Source organism: Bactrocera latifrons, unplaced genomic scaffold (genome assembly GCF_001853355.1).
Source record: "Bactrocera latifrons isolate USDA-ARS-PBARC rearing strain unplaced genomic scaffold, ASM185335v1 scaffold_62, whole genome shotgun sequence".
NCBI classification, from domain to species: domain Eukaryota; kingdom Metazoa; phylum Arthropoda; class Insecta; order Diptera; family Tephritidae; genus Bactrocera; species Bactrocera latifrons.
The window spans coordinates 867,480-868,509 of NW_017537290.1; the positions used below are offsets into that span (position 1 = coordinate 867,480).

A 1,030-nucleotide genomic window follows, 5' to 3' on the forward strand; every position below is an offset into this window, starting at 1 on the left:
ATATGTATTTATATACGAATAAAATATAATTTTTCATATGAATTATAAGGCGAATAAATTTTCTAAATAATGTACGAAATATGTACAATAAAATATTTAAAAAATAAATATTTAGAAAATGGTGTTGACTTTTGTTTACATTTATTCATATTCAAAAAACTTATATGTACATGCTTATGTAATGTATATGTGTATATATGTTTGCGCATGTATGAAATCCTCAGGTAACACTCATGACAAAGGCAACATTAAAATATACCGGCGAGGTCTTCTGGGAGCCGCCAGCTATCTACAAGTCCTCCTGCGAAATGAATGTTGAATATTTTCCTTACGATGAGCAAATTTGCTTCATGAAATTCGGTTCATGGACATACAACGGTGCACAAGTGGATTTGAAGCATTTGGATCAGGTGAGTGCAAGCGTAGCATTGGCAAGGGAGGAGAAGAATCCAAAGCTGCTGCAAGCCACACAGTTACTGCATGAAGTAACTTTTATGTTTTCAGTTGTATTTTTTATTATGATTTTTGCTTACATTTTGTGTTTTATTTTTATATTTTATTATTATACTCTGGCTACATATTGCTACAGAGTACAAAAGTTTTGTTCTTCTTCTGGTTGTACGTATCACCTTAAACTAGTCGAGTCAGATATAGGGTTATGTATGTATAGTATATATAAATGATCAGGATGACGAGACGAGTTGAAATCCGGGTGACTTGTCTATATGTTAAAACTTCAACTTGGAACAGCGGATCGCACTAGCAAAAGGGGCATATGTGGGAAAAAAATGTTGAAAAAGTGGGCATGACCCTCTAATAAGCTTAATGTACAAATCTCCTAAACCACTAAAGATAAAAATGCATGAAAACGGATGGTAATTCCGTTCACTCCCCATATAACGGTACTACTAAAARCGTGATATATCAATAACTAAATGCGTCAGAGACGCTAAATTATATCCCTGAAATGGGCTTTACTAAGAGTCGGGGCCAAAATTGGACGACTTTTAGCTGAAAACACATATCTCGA

The 1,030-nt window shown here is 33.9% G+C and overlaps 1 protein-coding gene across 2 annotated transcripts in view; it reads left to right on the forward strand.

Moving 5' to 3' along the window:
• The window catches only part of LOC108975164 (acetylcholine receptor subunit beta-like 2), a gene marked incomplete in the record, with an annotated part of 22,030 nt that overhangs the window by 4,606 nt on the left and 16,394 nt on the right, over positions 1 to 1,030 (forward strand). For both annotated transcript variants that reach the window (XM_018943480.1, XM_018943481.1), the window contains 1 exon segment: positions 225 to 410. In XM_018943480.1, the coding sequence (XP_018799025.1) occupies positions 225 to 410 (186 nt within the window).